Source organism: Hyperolius riggenbachi, chromosome 7 (assembly GCF_040937935.1).
Source record: "Hyperolius riggenbachi isolate aHypRig1 chromosome 7, aHypRig1.pri, whole genome shotgun sequence".
In the NCBI taxonomy this organism is placed as follows: domain Eukaryota; kingdom Metazoa; phylum Chordata; class Amphibia; order Anura; family Hyperoliidae; genus Hyperolius; species Hyperolius riggenbachi.
Genome location: NC_090652.1, coordinates 172098224 through 172116961, shown reverse-complemented (window position 1 = coordinate 172116961; position 18738 = coordinate 172098224). Strand labels below are relative to the sequence as shown.

General features: G+C 44.2%; 1 protein-coding gene across 1 annotated transcript in view; it reads right to left on the bottom strand.

The window, feature by feature from the left end:
• FOXK1 (forkhead box K1) overlaps positions 1–18738 on the bottom strand; it is a 151237-nt gene that overhangs the window by 4387 nt on the left and 128112 nt on the right. Inside the window, exon 8 of the mRNA XM_068244904.1 lies at positions 16959–17195. Within this exon, the coding sequence (XP_068101005.1) occupies positions 16959–17195 (237 nt within the window). The remainder of the gene's footprint in view (positions 1–16958; positions 17196–18738) is intronic.

Below are 18738 nucleotides of genomic sequence, written 5' to 3'. Positions count from 1 at the left end.
ATATTATGGATGAAGACTATTAATTTTAACTTTCATTCACATAGGCAGGAGGAGTATACACAAGAAATTTAGATTACCAGTGAACTTCTCCTTTTCAATGTTAAATATGAAAAAATAAATTGCTACAGATTAATATCACAGTTACATAGTTATTTTGGTTGAAAAAAGACATAAGTCTATCGAGTTCAACCAGTACAAAGTACAACTCCAGCCTGCTCCCTCACATATCCCTGTTGATCCAGAGGAAGGTGAAAAAACCCTTACAAGGCATGGTCCAATTAGCCACAAAAGGGAAAAATTCCTTCCCGACTCCAGATAGCAATCAGATAAAATCCCTGGATCAACATCATTAGGCATTACCTAGTAATTGTAGCCATGGATGTCTTTCAACGCAAGGAAAGCATCTAAGCCCCCTTTAAATGCAGGTATAGAGTTTGCCTTAACGACTTCCTGTGGCAATGCATTCCACATCTTAATCACTCTTACTGTAAAGAACCCTTTCCTAAATAAATGGCTAAGTATACAGCATATCATGCAAAAACATACCATTGATGGAGAAAATGCACAAAATGAATGAAAACAGATATGTATGGCCCCTGCTTGAGAGTTAATTAAAAACACTCCGTGTGTAGTGTGTGCAGTAGGAGTGGAGGTGGGTATGCTTTATGTATTGGCTTTTCCTAATGGTATTTATTTATTTTACCTGTCACAAAGTGCCTCTGACAGTACATACTGTTAAAGGTTAACTTTAGATACCCGAGACGTCAAACAGACACTTTCAGTTCCCCATAAGTAATGTAAATTAAGAGCATGAACTCCATCTCAGAAGACTGCAGCAACCAGACCACTGTCAAGAACTGAGAAGAGCAGACTTGTATCTAGAGGGGTGCAGGCATGGCTAGTGCAATGGGTGCCATGCCTGCCCCACACAACCCGTCTGCTGCACTTCTTCCAGAGCCACCCCAGCCTGAGCCCCACTCTGTCACTCACAACAGACCTCAGAATATGCAGCGACAGCAGAGAGAGAGACGGTGCCCACTAGTACACTGGGCGTGGGCAACGTGTGCACTGCCTTTCGCTCTGCTGTCACAGCGGATTCTGAAGTCTGTAGTGAGTGAAGAAAAGAGTGGGGCTCAGGCAGCGGCACCAGGACGCAGGAGCACAGCAAAGCAAGGTGCTGCCGATTTAAGGTCTGTAATAGCACCCTGCCCTAGTGAGCAGCACCCTAACCCAGCCAGCAGCACTGTGCCAGTAGTTTCTCCAGCCAGCCAGCAACAACCTGCCACTGCCAGCAGCACCCTTCCCCAGGCAGCAGCACCCTGCCTGAGCCTGCACCTAGCCCCTGCCTGCACCTTGCATCCTGCCCCAGCCAGCAGAAACCTACCCTACTCAGCAGCACCCTGTCCAAGCCAGCAGTACCCTTCCCCAGCCAGCAGCACCCTGCCCGAGCCTAGCTCCTTGCCCCAGTCTACACATTGCACCCTGCCCCAGCCTGTACCCTGCTTCAGCCAGCATTCTGTGCCTATGCAAAACGCTCCCAGCCACCGGAGGGAGACAGAGAAGCGCACTACGCATGCTCAGACTGGCCGAAGTCACGGGATCCGTTACCGAAGAGGGAGAAGACGGAGGATGGCGGCGTGGGAGTGATCCGTGCCGATGGGGCTGGAGGAAGCCCCAGGTATGTATAAAACTTGGGCAAATACTCGTCTCTAGTTTACTTTAAGTGTGACCCCAGCTACAAAGTGATTTTTGCAAATCTGACCAGGATTTACAAAAATCTGCTGCTATGTAAAAAGATTGCAACGTTCACCTATCATATTGTCACAGTGAGGATTGCTGAAAGGTTATTAAATGCGTAATCATGCGATTCCAGTTGAATGCCACCACCACAGTGTGAGGACTCAGTTTTCTAAAGGTGCCCATTAACCACTTAAAGAGACACTGAAGCAAAAAAAAATGATGATATTATGATTTGTATGTGTAGCACAGCTAAGAAATAAAACATTAAGATCAGATACATCAGTCTAATTGTTTCCAGTACAGGAAGAGTTGAGAAACTCCAGTTGTTATCTCTATGCAAACAAGCCATTAAGCTCTCCGACTAATGCTGGATACACACCATGCGTTTCCGCGTTCGATGCAGCCGTCGATACGCGTCGATTCGTTTATTTCCGAACATTTCCGAACAAATTTCGATGATTTTTAGGTCGAATGCCATGTAAAGTATGGCAAATCGACCTAACGATCCATCGAAGCTTGAATCAGACATGTCGGAAATAATCGAATCGACGCGTATCGACGGCCGCATCGAACGCGGAAACGCATGGTGTGTATCCAGCATAAGTTAGTCATGGAAAGGGCTGTTATCTGACTTTTATTATCTCAACTGTTCCTGGACTATTTACTTTTCCTCTGCTAGAGGAGAGTTCATTAGTTCACAGACTGCTTTGAAAGACTCATTTTGAATGCTGAGTGTTGTGTAATCTGCACATATTATAGAATGATGCAATGTTAGAAAAAACACTATATACCTGAAAATAAAAGTATGAGAATATTTTCTTTGCTGCTAATCTTCTAGTAATTATTCATAGTACACAACCAATTTATTATATCATATTTTTTTTTTCGCTTCAGTGTCTCTTTAAGGTCTTAAACCCCCCTAGTGACCAGGCCATTTTTTGCCAATTAGGCCACTGCAGCTTTAAGGCCTCGCTGCAGGGCCGTACAATTCAGCACAAAAGTGATCCCCCCCTCTAATTAGTGGCTCTAATCAGTAAAAGAATGTTTTTTTTTTTATATACAAATATTTGTTTTATTTTTTAATAAAATGATCCATTTATTTATTTTATTACAGCCCTTCCCACCCTCCCCCCGCCAGCCAATGACAGCGATCGGCTGTCATAGGCTTCAGACTATGACAGCCGATCGCACTCCTGTCTCCCAGGGTGAAAGCAGTGTCACATTGCTGTCCCCAGTACAGCGCTGCACACAGTAAATAGACAGCGGTTTTGTCGTCTAACAGTCTTTTAGCAGCAATCGCTGCTGGGAGACTGATGACGGTGTGGAGCTCCATCATTCAAGCAGAGATGCACGTGCATCAGTGCACGCAATCTCCTGCAAAACCCCGCCCCAGGACTTCATGCCAATTGGTGTGGAGTGGTCCTGGGGCTGCCGCCTCGTTCATGCCAATCGGCGTGGAGCGATCAGCAAAGGGTTAATGGTACATTCTCCCAAACGATCAACCATAGGATCGATCAGATTGAGTGTCATTAATGGTGCCAATCAGTGACAAAAATTCTCCATCAATCGTTCGGTTGATCGATCCAAATTTTGGAGTGATTGTTTTAGCCTGATCAGATGTCTTATAAAATTTCCCTTCTATTGGTGGACTCCAACGATTGCAGCAAATGGTTGGAAAAGTGTATTGCCAATAGGCATCTAAACCTCTTCTGATCCTTATCGATTAAAATCTATGCCCAGTTTGTGGCAATTTATTCCTGCCAGGGCATAGATTTCAATCATCTCTGTTGGGCGGTCTCGTCACTCTCACCATTCGCAGCGCTGCACTCACTCGCTTTGCTGTCATGCTGACAGCAGAGCTTTCACATCTCGGTCAGGAACCATGAGCCAAACGTATTGGCTTCTGTCATCTCCCGATATCCTGGGGGGGCGGGGGGGGGGGGGGGGGGGTGTATCATAAGTGATTCATCAAAACCAGACTTAGATTATCAATTGTTTGCTATTAAAGGGGAACTCTAACAAAAATGTTCACCATGTAATTTGTTCATATTGTTTGACCACAATCAGCCTGCATGTTATCATCTTTACTACTGGAAGACATGAAAAGAAACCAGACAGCACCAACTGCCATAATCAATAACCACACACCTTAACAATATGATAGGCTAAAAGGTTGTTGTTTTTAATAGATGTACATATGCACAGAGGGAGATACTGGTTGATTAGCAGTTGGAAACAGCTGTTATTTCCCCCAATGCAACAAGGCTCACACAGCGGGAACTGTTGGAATCATGGTCATGGCATCACAGCGTGGGAGCAGTTTCACCACAATATCAGCCATACAACCCTCCCCCACACACACACACCCTGATGACTTGTTTGAGAAAAGGTAAAGATTTCTCATGGGAAGGGGGTTATCCGCTACTAATTGAGATGAGGTTCAATCCTTGGTTACAGTTCCTCTTTAAGTACTTAGGGTTTGCCACTCTCACCAGGATTATATTACATCATACACAGGGCTGCAGAGGTTTATAAAGTAGTAGTAAACATCCAAAGCTGCTATTTCAACTGCTCTCCCCACATATGACTGTCCTGCGTCAGGAAAGTGGATTACTAATGACCTGCATAACCATTCACGTGTAATGTATCTCTCTTGTTTACTGCAAATAGCCCATTTGCATTTTTTTTAATTATCAGACCGCTGGTACATATTAATTATTTATATAACTGAAAAGCTGTCATTTTGCCATACTGCCCCTTTAACAATGAAATACTGCATACTCATTCACTAGAGCTTGTCAATATAATTATGAATGTAATTATTAATTCACTAGAAAAGATCAACATCACCAAGAATATAACATATCGACCTGTAACATTAATAATATACTGTACAGTAGTTTATCCACTCCTGAAAAAGAGTAATGATATCTCTAAGAACAAAAGATTTGAAACATCTGAAATGCCGAATGGAATGTCCATTCACTAACATCCAGTGATATCATGGAGAACATAGCTATAGGCTATCAGTTGGCAAACCATCAAATGCAGCCACGTGACAGGTTAACCACACTCCTGTAAGGACCCGGTGTTTTTCTTTAACCACTTAAGGACTACAGTCTTAAAACCCCTTAACCACTTGATGACCCAGCCTTTACCCCCCCCTTAAGGACCAGCGCTGATTTTGCTGATCTGTGCTGGGTGGGCTCTACAGCCCCCAGCACAGATCAAACACCAGGCAGAGCGACCAGATTGCCCCCCCTTTTTTCCCCACTAGGGGAATGATGTGCTGCGGGGGTCTGATCGCTCCTGCCTGCGTGTGGCTGGCGGGGGGCACCTCAAAGCCCCCTCCACCGCAGGATTCCCCCTCTCCCTCCCTTCCCCAGAGATCGGAGGCTGCACAGGAACGGATCTGTCCTGTGCAGCCTCTAACAGGCTCCTGCCTGTCATGTGACAGCGATCCCCGGCCGCTGATTGGCCAGGGATCGCTGATCTAGTACAACGCTGCTACTGTTAGCAGCGTTGTACAAATGTAAACAAAGCGGATTATTTCCGCTTGTGTTTACATTTAGCCTGCGAGCCGCGATCGGCGGCCCGCAGGCTATTCACGGAGCCCCCCCGCCGTGAATTGACAGGAAGCAGCCGCTTGCGCGAGCGGCTGTTTCCTGATTAATCAGCCTGCAGCCGGCGACGCAGATCTGCGTCGCTGGTCCTGCAGATGCCACTTTGCCGACGTGCGTTATGAGTGCGCGGTCGGCAAGTGGTTAAGGACCAGACACTTTTTTCCATTCAGACCACTGCAGGTTTAATGGTTTATTGCTCGGTCATACAACCTACTGTCTAAATGAATTTTTACCTCCTTTTCTTGTCACTAATACAGCTTTCTTTTGGTGCTATATGATTGCTGCTGTGATTTTTCGTTTTTATTATATTCATCAACATGAATTTTGTCAAAAAAAATGATTTTTAACTTTCTGTGCTGACATTTTTCAAATAAAGTAAAATTTCTACAGTATATACATATTTGTCTAAATTTATTGTGCTACATGTCTTTGATCAATAAATAGACACTTATTGGATTTTTTTTTTGTTTGGGTAAAAGTTATAGCGTTTACAAACTATGGTGCAAAAAGTGAATTTCCCCAGTTTGAAGCATCTCTGACTTTTCTGAGCACCGGTCATGTTTCATGAGGTGCTAGAATTCCAGGATAGTATAAATACCCCCCAAATGACCCCATTTTGGAAAGAAGACATCCCAAAGTATTCACTAAGAGGCATGGTGAGATCATAGAAGATTTTATTTGTGACAAAAAAAAAAAAAAAAAAAAAAGTTTCCATTTCTGCTAACTTGTGACCCCCCCCCCCCAAAAAAGCACCCCTGTAAAGCCTAAAGGTGCTCATAGGACTTTGGGACCCTTAGCGCACCTAGGCTGCAAAAAAGTGTCACACATGTGGTATCGCCATACTCAGGAGAAGTAGTATAATGTGTTTTGGGGTGTATTTTTACACATACGCATTGCTGGGTGGGAGAAATCTCTGTAAATGACAATTTTTTTATTTTTTTATACACAATTGTCCATTTACAGAGATATTTCTCCCACCCAGCATAGGTATGTGTAAAAATACACCCCAAAACACATTATACTACTTCTCCTGAGTACGGCGATACCACGTGTGACCCTTTTTTGCAGCCTAGGTGCGCTAAGGGGCCCAAAGTCCTATGAGTACCTTTAGGATTTCACAGGTCATTTTGAGGCATTTGATTTCCAGACCACTCCTCACGGGTTTAGGGCCCCTAAAATGCTAGGGCAGTATAGGAACCCCACAAGTGACCCCATTTTAGAAAGACGACACCTCAAGGTATTCCGTTAGGAGTATGGTAAGTTCATAGAAGATTTTATTTTTTGTCACAAGTTAGCGGAAATTGATTGTTATTGTTTTTTTTTTTACAAACGGTTGGGATAGTGTTCTGTGGGCTGATGAAACCAAATGATTGGCAAGGCCTATGAAGAAAAGAACAGCTTGCCTACTGTGAAGCATGGTGGGGGGGTCAATCATGCTTTGGGGCTGTTTTGCTTCTGCAGGTACAGGGTAGCTTCAGCGTGTGCAAGGTACCATGAATTCTCCTCAGTACCAGGAGATATTGGAAGAAAATGTGATGCAGTCAGTCACAAACCTGAGGCTTGGAAGACATTGGACCTTTCAATAGGACAATGATCTCAAGCATACCTCCAAGTCCACTCAGGGCCGGATTTGTACTTTTCACCACCCTAAACCAGCAGTTAACAAACCGTCCCCCTTCCATCACCTCAACAAACTGCCCCCCTCACCCCCAACTCATGTGTACACGCAATGTGTACAATATATCATTGACTAGGCCCAATTAACCACTTCGCCGCCCAGGTACAGTATATCTACGCTCCTTTGGACTTCAGTTCCCTGCCCGGAGCGTAGATATACGCACCCCCCCCCCCCCCCGCTGCCGCCGCTGCCGCCGCTGTCCGCGCTCCCGCTCGCACTCCCGCGATCGTACACGCCGCCACCCGCTCGCCCGGAGATAAATGAACGGGAACTTCCATTCCCGTTCTTTGATCTCTGCTCCCGCAATGATCGGCATGCTTCTATGGGAGCAGCGCGACCATTGTGAAAAAACTCAGTTTCCCAGCCTCCCTCGCCTGAAAAAAAAATGTGGCCATCTTGTGGCCAAAAAGTACCTGGTAGTATCCGGTAACGGGTATTTCTGATAGTCCTCAAGGCCGGCCCCCCAGAAGTGAGAGGACACCGATGTTCACCTGTTAGGAAACACGTTACCAATCATTAAATCAGAATGACTCGGCTCCCTCCCTAGTATAAGTGTGTCTCCACCTCCTCATTCACTTTTACCAGAGTAACCACCAGGTGCTCATTTGACAAACGAAAGAAAAAGTGACAAACAACAGGCACCCAAGGTGATTAGGGATAGGGAATTATAGAGGGGGGCCGGCCTGGAGGACTATCAGAAATACCCGTTACCGGATACTACCAGGTACTTTCTCCCTACATCCTCCAGTCTGGCCCCCCAGAAGTGAGAGACTACAGAGAAGCTGTCTTTACTCACAACTAGGGTGGGATGACTGCCTGCAGGACCTTCCTCCCAAAGGTTACGTCCTGATTTGACAGTACGTCAATCCTATAATGTTTTATAAATGTCGATGGGCTTGACCATGTCGATGTTTTGCATATCTGCTCTAGTGATGCCCCTGCTTTCTCCGCCCATGATGTCGCTACTCCTTTGGTCGAATGGGCTTTAAGTTGTAAGGGTAGGCTTTTTCCGGCCATATTATAAGAAATTTCTATTGTTTGTCTTATCCATCTTGCTATTGATGCCTTGGTGGCTTGCATGCCTCTCCTTTGTCCTGAGAAAAGTACTAGTAGTCTATTAGTCTTTCGCCAGTCTTTAGTCCTCTTTAGATATTTGAGAATTGCTCTTCTTACATCTAAAAGGTGAAGTAATCTTTTCTTTTCCGAGGTGGGAGTGTCACAAAAGGAAGGAAGTATTATATCCTGGGTTCTATGGAACCTTGTATTTACTTTTGGAATGTATGTCGGGTCGGTTTTAAATATTATTCTGTCTGACATGACTGTCATATATGGCTCTTTGATAGTCATAGCCTGTAGATCTCCTATCCTCTTTGCGGAGGTTATCGCTATCAAAAAAGCTACTTTTAACGTAAGAAACTTCTCTCCTGCTTGTTGTAACGGTTCGAAAGGATCTTTCTGTAGCTGTTGGAGTACAAGGTGGAGGTCCCATGGGGGAAACCTTGCTGCTGGTATTGGTCTAGTTTTAGACACTGACTTCAGGAAGTCTTTAATATATTGTTCTTTGGCTAGTGGTCTATCTAACAAAATTGATAGAGCCGTCACCTGAACTCTTAGCATGCTCGCGGCTAAACCTAACTCCACCCCATCCTGTAGAAAGTCCAGTATCAATGGCAACCCGATTTGACTTCCTTGTAATCCTTTTCTCTCTCTCCACCCTTTAAAATGTTTTCCAGACCTTTCCGTAAATTTTTCTGGTCACATCTTTCCTATTTTTGAGAAGAGTCTGGATCACCTTTTCTGAGAATCCCTTTCTGACTGATATCTGCCTTTCAGGATCCATGCTGTTAGGCGTAATTTCTGAGGATGTGGATGAAATATTCCTTCCTGTGTCAGTAGGTCTGGTCTGTAAGGTAGTTTCCATGGCTCCTTTATTGCCATGGATTTCACTAAAGGGAACCAAGCCCTTTTCGGCCACCAAGGAGTGATTAGTATAACCGTGGCTGCTTCCGTTTTTATTTTCCTCACTACTCTTGGAAGTAGATTGAAGGGTGGAAAGGCGTACAATAGATCTTTGGTCCACGGAACCGAGAGCGCGTCCACTGAATGTGTGCTCTCTGCTGCGTGGATTGAATAAAACATCTGAAGTTTTGTATTTTTTGGGGAAGCGAACAAATCCACTTTTGGCAAACCCCAACTTCTTGGTTATTGCGGAGAATGTTTCCTGACATAACTCCCACTCTGCCTCCAGAATTGGGAATCGGCTTAGTCTGTCCGCTAACTGATTGGAAATCCCCTTTATATGTACTGCTGACAGGGATAGTAAGTTTTTTTCCCCCCATAGAAGTATGTCCATGGATAGATTCCTGAGGCTTTTGACTCTGGTACCCCCCGTTTGGTTAAGTATGACACTGCGACTATATTGTCTGACATAATTCTGACATGTTTGTTTACGACCATGTCTGAGAAAGCCAGAAGAGCCTGTTTGGTAGATGCTAACTCCCTGAAGTTTGAGGAACTTTTTCTCAATTCCTGGTTCCATTCCCCCTGTACTCGTCTGTCCTGACAGTGGGCTCCCCACCCCCAGGAGCTGGCGTCTGTGGTAATCATAATTACATCCTTTGGTGACCAATCTCTTCCCTGACAGAGATTGTTTCTAACCACCAGAGAAGAGACTGTATTGTCTCTGGAGTTAACACTTTTTTCTGATCTAACTACCGATAATTTTTTCCCCCTTCCTGCAGGAACCACTCCTGTAGGAGCCGGGAGTGCAATTGAGCCCATTGCACCGTCGGAATGCAAGAGGTCATAGTCCCTAGTAAAGAAACTGTTTCCCGTAGCGAGACCCTCTCCTGTCTCAGGAAGAATGAGGTCTTTCGAAAAACTTTTTCTATTTTTTCTGGTGGTAGCCATACTTTCCTTTCTACTGTGTCTAATACATAACCTAGATATAAGGCCTTTTGTGTGGGTACCAGATTGGACTTGTCCTGACTGACTAGCCATCCTAGTCTTCCCATCAGGTCTAAGCATACGTCTAGATCCTTCTCTAGCTCCTGCTTTGACTGTGCAAAAATTAAAAAATCGTCCAGATAATTTTTATACTTTGAAGGTGGAGGCAGGCTGTCATCTCTGCAACTACTTTTGTGAAGATACGGGGAGAAGCGGAGAGGCCGAACGGAAGGGCACGGAACTGGTAGTGACATAGGGTATCTCCAAACTTCACCGCAAACCTCAGTTATTTTTGATACCCTGGGTCTATCGGCACATGAAGGTAGGCGTCCTGTAAATCTACAGTCGCCATCCATGTCTCCTCCCACAGTAGTTCCCTCACCGTGTAAATATTTTCCATCTTGAATTTTTTCGCTCTCAAAAAATGATTCAGATTCCTTAAATTTATAATTAAACGAAACTTCCCCGACGGCTTTTTTACAACAAAAATGTGAGAGTGAATTCCCCCTCTTAATTCCTGCGTCGGAACCCGACAAATTACTTTCTGTACTAGCAGAGAGATGACAGCCTGCTTCAGGGCCTTTACTCGTTCTGGATCCCTTGGGGCCCTTGTTATATAGAAATTGGGGGGAGGGAGTCTGCTGAATTCCAGTTTGTATCCTGACTATCAGACTTAAAATAAATTTGTCCTCCGTAATTTTTTTCCACTCTGGAAGGAATTGAGTTAACCTCCCCCCGACCCTCACCTGAGAGACACTTTGTTTCTTTGTTTCCAGGTGTTGGAGGTTTTCTAAACGGGGTTGCTCCTCTACCCCTACCTGGGAAATAATTCCACCTTTTTGGCTGTTCTATACCTTTATTTTTTGTCGGTACCACGTTCCTCCCCCTAAAGAATCTTTTTTGGGGTAAACTTCTGTCTTTTGTCTGGGAACTTCTTCCTTTTGTCGGTAGATCTATCCAAAATACTGTCTAACTCTTTCCCAAAGAGTAAATTACCCTCAAATTTCATAGCGCATAGTCTATTTTTTGAGGTGAAATCCCCCTCCCAAGTTCTAAGCCAGACTAGTTGCCTGATAGAATTGACCAAGGCCGCCCCTTTAGCGGTAGCCTTGAACGATTCTACCAGGGCGTCACATATGAACGCTAAGGCCCTTGATACTATTGGGAAGGACTCCAGCAACTGTTCGGTCGGTGTACCGACCGCTAGTAGATCCTGAATCTCATCTATCCAGGCTATGAGCTTCCTGGAGACACAAATAGCCGCTATATTAGGTCTGAACACTAATGAAGAAGTCTCCCAGGCTCTCTTCACTAGTACCTCCATTTTTTGTCTAGGGGATCTTTCAATACCCCCATGTCTTCAAAGGACAGAGCCGCATTTTTAGAGTATTGTGACAACGCGGCGTCCAATTTTGGACATTTATCCCATCTTTCAATGTCCGTATCTTTAAACGGAAATTTTCTTTTGAAAGGTTTAGTTACTCAAAGGCTCAACACACACCATACAATCTTGGTTGTTCAATCTTACCACTTTCATGTAGTATAAGAGCTTATCCAATCAATCATTCAAGGTATTTTCAATCTGTTGGCCCTTATACTACATAGATTTGGTAAATCTGTACAACCAAGATTGTATGGTGTGTGTTGAGCTTAAGTCTTTTCTCTGGAGACTCCCACTGTTCTTTAATTATGCCATTCAGAGATTTATGTACTGGGAATACTCTGGTAGTGGGAGCTTGTAGACCTTTATAAATAGCATCTTGAACCGACACCTGTTCTTCCGACTCCGTGATCTGTTCGCTATCATAAATGGCTTTTAATAATTCAGTAGTCTCGTCAGGATTAAATAAAAATCTGGTTGCATTACTTTCCTGAACCTCCCTATTGGAATCCTGTTCCGACAGGTTCTCTTCTATGTCTTCTGAAGTGTTTGAAGAAGTTTCAATAGCTTCAGACTCTACTTTTCCTTTTGCCTGCTGAGGAAGTAGCTGTGGAATTGTCTCCAGTAACCTGGCTAGTACTCTGGCCATCCGCAATTACTCCTCTTAATGCTGAAAAAGTAGACTGCATTTCTTTTTTAAAAGATTCTAAGAAGTCTCTCATGACTTTGGCTGAGTCTTGCGACTCCATTTCTGCCAAACATTTGCTACAGTCAGCTTTTTTCCAGTCACCAGGCAGTTTTCCATTACAATTGTTACATCTATTTGACTTGGACTTATGCTTCAGGGAAACTTGCTTTTCCGGAGTTTTGTTCTATAAGACAAATTTCCCGGAAGTGTCAATTAACATAACACCCTCAGCAAAAAACATTTGTTTAAAAAAAATGTTTTACCAGTAATAAGACAGTTTTACCTGAGAAGGTGGTAAGGCAACAATCTGTGCAGTATTCTGGCTGGATGCGCCTTTCTTCATCGGCTCAGTAGGAGGTACGCTCTGTGACTCCATCCTAACTAAAGGCCGTCTCCGACTGGCTTCACTTCCTAATAAACCAGCACGCACCTTGACTCCTCCCCTTCCGTTGCCCAAGCATCCATGTTGGTTGTGGGCAACTTCCCTTCTTGGGAGTTCAAGGTGCGCAGCGTCCGCTGGGAGAGCACAAGGTCTTCCCACTTCCGTACTGTACGCTATGACGGAGACGCGTACGCTAGGAGTGCTGCCCCCACCCTGCCCAGACGTCATCCGCTAGCCGGCATCGTCACCCAAAGGCTCCGCCCCCTTTCAAGCGTGGGCGTCCTCCATGTACAGGCGCCGCAAGTGTTTTGGAGTACGGGAGAGGCTGCTGCGACCCTCCAGCTGCAACCACCTCGGCCAACCAAACCAGGTACCCCAACCACACATTGTCCGCCACCTGCCCCGCACCCATGAGCAGGCTGCCGCCCCAATACACTGCAGGTGGGGTCTAGCATAGCCGATAGGAACTTTTGGCAATAGCCCTGTATCCTTTGGCTACCTGGAGAAAACAAAAAAGTACGTGTCCCACAGGAAACACGGTGAAAGTGAATAAGGAGGAGGTGGAGACACACTTATACTAGGGAGGGAGCCGAGTCATTCTGATTTAATGATTGGTAACATGTGTTTCCTAACAGGTGAACATCGGTGTCCTCTCACTTCTGGGGGGCCGGACTGGAGGACGTAGGGAGAAAGTAATACTACACCCAAAAACATTTTTCACATACACATACATTATTTACACTATTCATTTTAACTCATTAACTCCCACACTCCCCAATTGTTACCAATATTTTTTTTTGTAATATTCAAATAAATTAAAAAAAAATTACAATAAAAAAAAACTTAAATAGTTACTTTAGGGACTGAAATCTTTAAATATTTATATCAAGAGGGTATAACACTGTTACTTTATAAATTATGGGCTTGTAATTAGGGATAGACGCAAAACTGAAAAAAATGCACCTTTATTTGCAAATAAAATATTGGCGCCAAACATTGTGGTAGGGACATAATTTAAACGGTGTGATAACTGGGACAAATGGGCATATAAGTTACATGGATTTTAATTATAGTAGCATGCATTATTTAAAAGCTATAATGGCGGAAAACTGAAAAATAATGTTTTTTTTCAAATGTTTTCCTATTTTCCCATTAAAACACATTTAGAATAAAATAATTCTTGGCATAGTGTCCCACCAAAAGAAAGCCTAATTGGTGGTGAAAAAAACAAGATATAAATCATTTTATTGTGATAAGTAATGATAAAGTTATAGGCGAATGAATGGAAGGAGCGCTGAAAGGAGAAAATTGCTTGGATGCTGAAGGGGTAAAACCCCTCAGTTGTGAAGTGGTTAAAAATGGGTGCTAGGCTGTGGCTACGACCCCCCGCACTGCTCTCTCTCTCTCTCTCTGTTTCAGTTGCGCCGCGCATGCCCAACCCCCTTCTGGCCCCGTCCTCCGCTGCTGCTTGTCATTCCCCCAGCCGCACGTCATTCTCTTGGCAGTATCTCTGCGTCGCTACACATGCGCACAACGGAAAAAGCACACTTGCCTATAACTAGGTAGGACTAAGCTCCACAGAGGACAGTCAGTGACATCCCTGTAAAGTGCTGCAGAAGATGTCAGTGCTATACAAATACATAACAATATGGTAAGACATTAGATTGTGACTATGGTAGGATTAGATTGTGAGCTCTTCTGAGGACATTCCGTGACTTTACTCTGCAAAGTGCTGCATAAGATGTCAGCGCTATATACTATATACAGTGCTATAAACTATGATAGGGATTAGATTGTGAGCTCATCTGAGGACAGCCAGTGACTTTACTCTGTAAAGTTCTGCAGAAGAGGTCAGTGCTATAAACTATGATAGTGATTAGATTGTGAGCTCCTGCGAGGACAGTCAAAATGCAAAAGTGAGAGAGGGAAAGGATGATAAGCAAAAGTAGAGGAAAGGATAGAGATGGTGAGGAAAAAAAAGAGGGAGAGAGAGCACACAGTGAGGGACTAAGAGAGGGAACAAGATGGAGAAGAAGGGTAAGGTAAAAAGGACAGAAATAGAGCACAAGATAAGAGAACAAGAGAGGGCGAATGTTGATGGTAAGAAACTTGAAAAGAGTGGAGGAGATAAGGAGCCCTTACATGTGGTGTGACTGAGAATGGGCAATAAATCAGGCAGCGCTGAGACAAAACATTCAGCAGCATCGAGCAAGTTAGCTTATCTGGTATGCAGCTACGGGACTGATTTACAGGTCAGTGTGAACGGAGGACTATCATCTGACATGCCCGTCTGTTCATGTATCGCTGCCTCTGCCTGACTGCGTTCCTCCACACAAACACTGAGTGATATACAGCCCTGCTCCCCAAGCCACTTCTCCTTCACTAACCTATTGCACAAGTGAAACTTTCGTGCACACTGCACACAGGAGCAGCCATGTGGACCTCGCAGCTGCATGAAGTCATTGGGCACTTCTCCACTTCTCCTGGTCTGTAGCCGCCCACTGCCACTGCACACAGACACACACAGCAGGCTGCAGATCAGAGCAAAATGATGAATGATCAATTTGTGCTGTGCGCCTGTGACTGTAGACTGAGCATGCTGGGGCGACTTGTGCTGCTGCTTAGGAATGTTAAAGACGGCTGTCTTGCTTGCTTGGCTCCACCCTAGTCATGTGCCTAGGTGGCCTTCCCAGAAATCTGGCCCTGAGTCCACTAGAGCATGGTTGCAGATTAAAGGCTGGAACATTCTGGAGTGGCCATCGCAGTCACCAGACTTAAATCCGATTGAGAACCTCTGGTGGGACTTAAAGAAAGCAGTTGCAGCGTGCAAGCCTAAGAATATGACTGAACTGGAGGCTTTTGCCCATGAAGAATGGGCTAAGATACCCGTAGATCGCTGCAAGACACTTGTGTCAAGCTATGCTTCACGTTTAAAAGCTGTGATAACTGGAAAAGGATGTTGTACTAAGAATGAATGTCACTTGGGGGTTAAATAAAACTGATAATGATGTGAGCACAGAAAAGACATTTGTGGTTATTTCATTATAAATGTTATGTTATATTTGTCTGACTTACAAGTGCCTCTGATTTAATTGTAAACAAGATGACTGAAATGATCAAAATCAATGTCAAACTGGCCAAAACACTAAATTTTAGTGGGGGTTGAATAATTTTGAGCACAACTGTAGATGCAAGCAATGCACTGGCGAGGTGATCGGGGGGTCTGACGGCGATCTGAGGGTGTGGGCGGGTAATTGAGTGCCCGCACGGGGCAGATTAAGGTCTGATCTGATGGGTAGCAGTGACAGGTGGTGCTTAATGGGTGATCAGTGGGTGATTAGAGGGGAGAACAGATGTAAATAATGCACTGGGGAGGTGATCAGAGGGGGTCTGAGGGCGATCTGAGGGTGTGGGCGGGTGTTTGGGTGCCCCTAGATTAGGGTCTGATCTGATGGGTAGCAGTAACAGGTGTTGACAGGGGGTAGCGGGGTGATTGATAGGTGATCAGGGTGTGATTAGAGTGGAAAATAAATGCAATAATGCACTGGCGAGGTGATTGGGGGGGGGGGGTCTGAGGGCGATCTAAAGGTGTGGGCGGGTAATTGGGTGCCCGCAAGGGGCAGATTAGGGTCTGATCTGATGGGTAGCAGTGACAGGTGGTGACAGGGGGTGACTGATGGGTGATCAGTGGGTGATGCAACAATGCACTTGGGAGGTGATCTGAGGGCGGGTCTGCAGGTGATCTGAGGGTGTGGGCGGGTGATCAGGTGCCCGCAAGGGGCAGGTTAGGGTCTAATCTGATAGGTGGAAGTGACGGGTGGTGACAGGAGGTGATTGACAGGTGATCAGTGGGTGATTACAGGGGAGAATAGATGTATACAGTACACAGTGTCTGGAGAGGATCTGTGGGTGTGGGGGGTGATCAGGAGCCCCCAGGGGGCAGTTTAGGACCTAATCTAAAACATAGCATTGACAGACAGTGACAGGGGGTGTTTGATGGGTGATTAGGTGCATTCCTCATTGTTTCCCTATGGCCTCTGTCACACTATAGGCTGAAAAACTTAAGCTTTTTCACAGTGCACTACTACAGTATGTAGAAAAAAACCACATTCAAGTGCAATGCATTAAAACACATTCGCCTCAATTCACAAAGCTTTATCAAACACTTTATCAAAAGTATGATAATTTACCTCATGGGTAAAATCTAATTTTTAATTCACTAAGGTGTTGTACATTTATTGAACATTTTATCGATAAAACATTTGATAAATACATAACACCTTAGTAAATTCAAAATTAGATTATACCCATGAGGTAAATTATCAAATGTTCGATAAAGTGTTTGATGAAGCTTAGTGAATTGAGGCCTATGAAGTGTAAAAGGGCCCGTGGGGGCCTGGAGATATAGAATTTTTTTATTTTATTTTTTTATAACAATTTTTATAAGATACAGAATTTTATATCATTGGGCACGATGGATAGGACACCTGATGAATAAAGTATGTTTGATTGTTAAATACCATAAACGGTTCCTGCTAGACTGGTTGTTCCCAGAACTTCTTTTCCAGTTGTTACTGATGATGGATTCTGTGTTGGATTCTGTGATAAGCTGAGAGGAGTAGCAGGTTGTAAAAGTGTAACTTTTTGCCCAGTTACATTCTGAGCCAGAGGGTTTGCTACTGTTTGAATAACTCTATTGGCAGTAGTAAAGGTAGGAATTGTAGCAAAGGTGATCGTGTTCACTTCTTCCTTGGAACCTGTAAAATATCAAAGATTATGATTAGTCATAAAGCATTTCATGGATTTGTAAAGTAAAGCAATCCATAGCATGAAGCAGATACTAAGTCTTATACCTAAAGGCAGGGCTGTGGAGTCGGTCCAAAAATCCACCGACTCCGACTCCTCAGTTTAGGATTCCACCGACTCCGACTCCGACTCCTCTAATTTGCATATTACAATTTTGTTGATTAAAAGTATGTAACATGAAAATCGTCTCTTAACTGCCAACGCTTAGGAATTTTACAAGACAACTGAAGTGAGAAGGATATGTAGACTACTATATTTATTCCCTTTAGGCTAAAACTAGTCCTTGGTAAGAGTACTTGTAAAAGGTACAAACCGGAACAAAGAACATCTATCAGGCCCTAGGCAATGTAAATGTGGGTACATGTAAGAATGATGTGCAGGTACTCTGCAGGGTAATGAGGAGATTGTAAACAGACAACACCTCTGTGTTCAATGTGCACAGCATTCTCAGTGGATTCCCTGCAGCTCTGTGGGGAGTGCATATGTAGAGTATAGTACTACTGTGTAACAAAGTAAACCTGAGACAGATGAAATTAAAGTTTTATACATACCTGGGGCTTCCTCCAGCCGCCTTCAGGATAATCAGTCCCTCGTTGTCCTCCTCCACCACCTGGATCTTCTGCTATGAGTCCAGGTACTTGAGCCAGTCGGGCGTAGTGCGCATGCACACACTCCGTCGCCAGGAGCATACTACACCTGTGCAGCACTATTGCGCATGTGCAGAATGTTCCTGGCTATGGGAGCGGCATGCGGCCGGACAGCGCTGACTGGCTGAATTACCAGGACTCATAGCAGAAGATCCGGGTGGTGGAGGACAGCGAGGGACTGATTAGCCTGAAGGGGGCTGGAGGAAGCCCCAGGTATGTATAAAACTTTACTTTTCATCCGTCTCAGTTACCCTTTAATTTGTAGTCACCAAACCAAATTTTAACAACATATCAAATCATTTGATTTCATCAGCAAAGGGAGTGCATACATTTGCATACATTAGCATCAATGCAGAATTATTTCCATCTCGTTGACCATCTCTATTAGTGACACAGCTACACATCAGGCTTTATTCTTACAGCATAGATGTTATTTAGTATATATATAAGAGATTCCTGTGTACACATCATACATACAGTCACAATCAGATATGTATATCTGACCTTAAAAATACGGGGACTGCTTTGTTGAAGCAGCACAAGTAACTAATTTTGATTGGTTTATTTCATTTTTGTGGACTAAGCACATCTATTACTGTATATATACTGTATATATACATTATTTTTAATGACTATTATTTGAGAAATAGAACATTTTATCATATTTTCTATTTTAATTACAGTTACAAATTCATTAGGAGTCGGTGCATTTTTTCCCGACTCCGACTCCAGGCACCCAAAATTGCCCGACTCCACGACTCCGACTCCACAGCCCTGCCTAAAGGTTATACCAAACATGGCCTGTCCCGACACTACAAGGAGTTCCACAACCAAGACCCATCAACCA